At 64.8% G+C, this 412-nt stretch overlaps 1 protein-coding gene across 1 annotated transcript in view; it reads left to right on the top strand.

Moving 5' to 3' along the window:
- LOC104488805 (low-density lipoprotein receptor-related protein 1-like) overlaps positions 1–223 on the top strand; it is a gene marked incomplete at both ends in the record, with an annotated part of 6,073 nt that extends 5,850 nt beyond the window's left edge. Inside the window, one exon of the mRNA XM_010130885.1 lies at positions 31–223. Within this exon, the coding sequence (XP_010129187.1) occupies positions 31–223 (193 nt within the window). The remainder of the gene's footprint in view (positions 1–30) is intronic.
- Between the last annotated feature and the right edge of the window lie 189 nt (positions 224–412).

Genomic DNA, 412 nt, shown 5'->3' with positions numbered 1-412 from the left:
TTGTGCTCACCGTATGCCAACGTCTGGCAGGGGATCCTTAAACCGGAGCCCGTGCACCCCTTCGGCCTGGCTGTCTACGGCGATTACATCTTCTGGACGGACTGGGTGCGCAGGGCTGTGCAACGAGCCAACAAGTACGTGGGCACCGACATGAAGCTTCTGCGTGTTGACATCCCCCAGCAGCCCATGGGCATCATTGCCGTGGCCAACGACACCGACAGCTGTAAGGACGGCCCGTGCTCCCCCAGTCCCCGCAGCCCCACCACCATGGGACCCCGGTCCCCTCTTTCTCTGCCCCTCTCTCAGGCAGCTCAGCCCCCTGCCAGTGCTGCTATTCCACCCTGCCTGCAGGCCCAGGGAAGGGGGAATCCATCCCACCATCCTGGCCCGTCGTTTGCCCCTCGGGGCCCCC

The sequence above is a fragment of the Buceros rhinoceros genome, unplaced genomic scaffold (genome assembly GCF_000710305.1).
Source record: "Buceros rhinoceros silvestris isolate BGI_N320 unplaced genomic scaffold, ASM71030v1 scaffold39092, whole genome shotgun sequence".
In the NCBI taxonomy this organism is placed as follows: domain Eukaryota; kingdom Metazoa; phylum Chordata; class Aves; order Bucerotiformes; family Bucerotidae; genus Buceros; species Buceros rhinoceros.
This window is presented reverse-complemented; position numbering and strand designations above follow the sequence as displayed.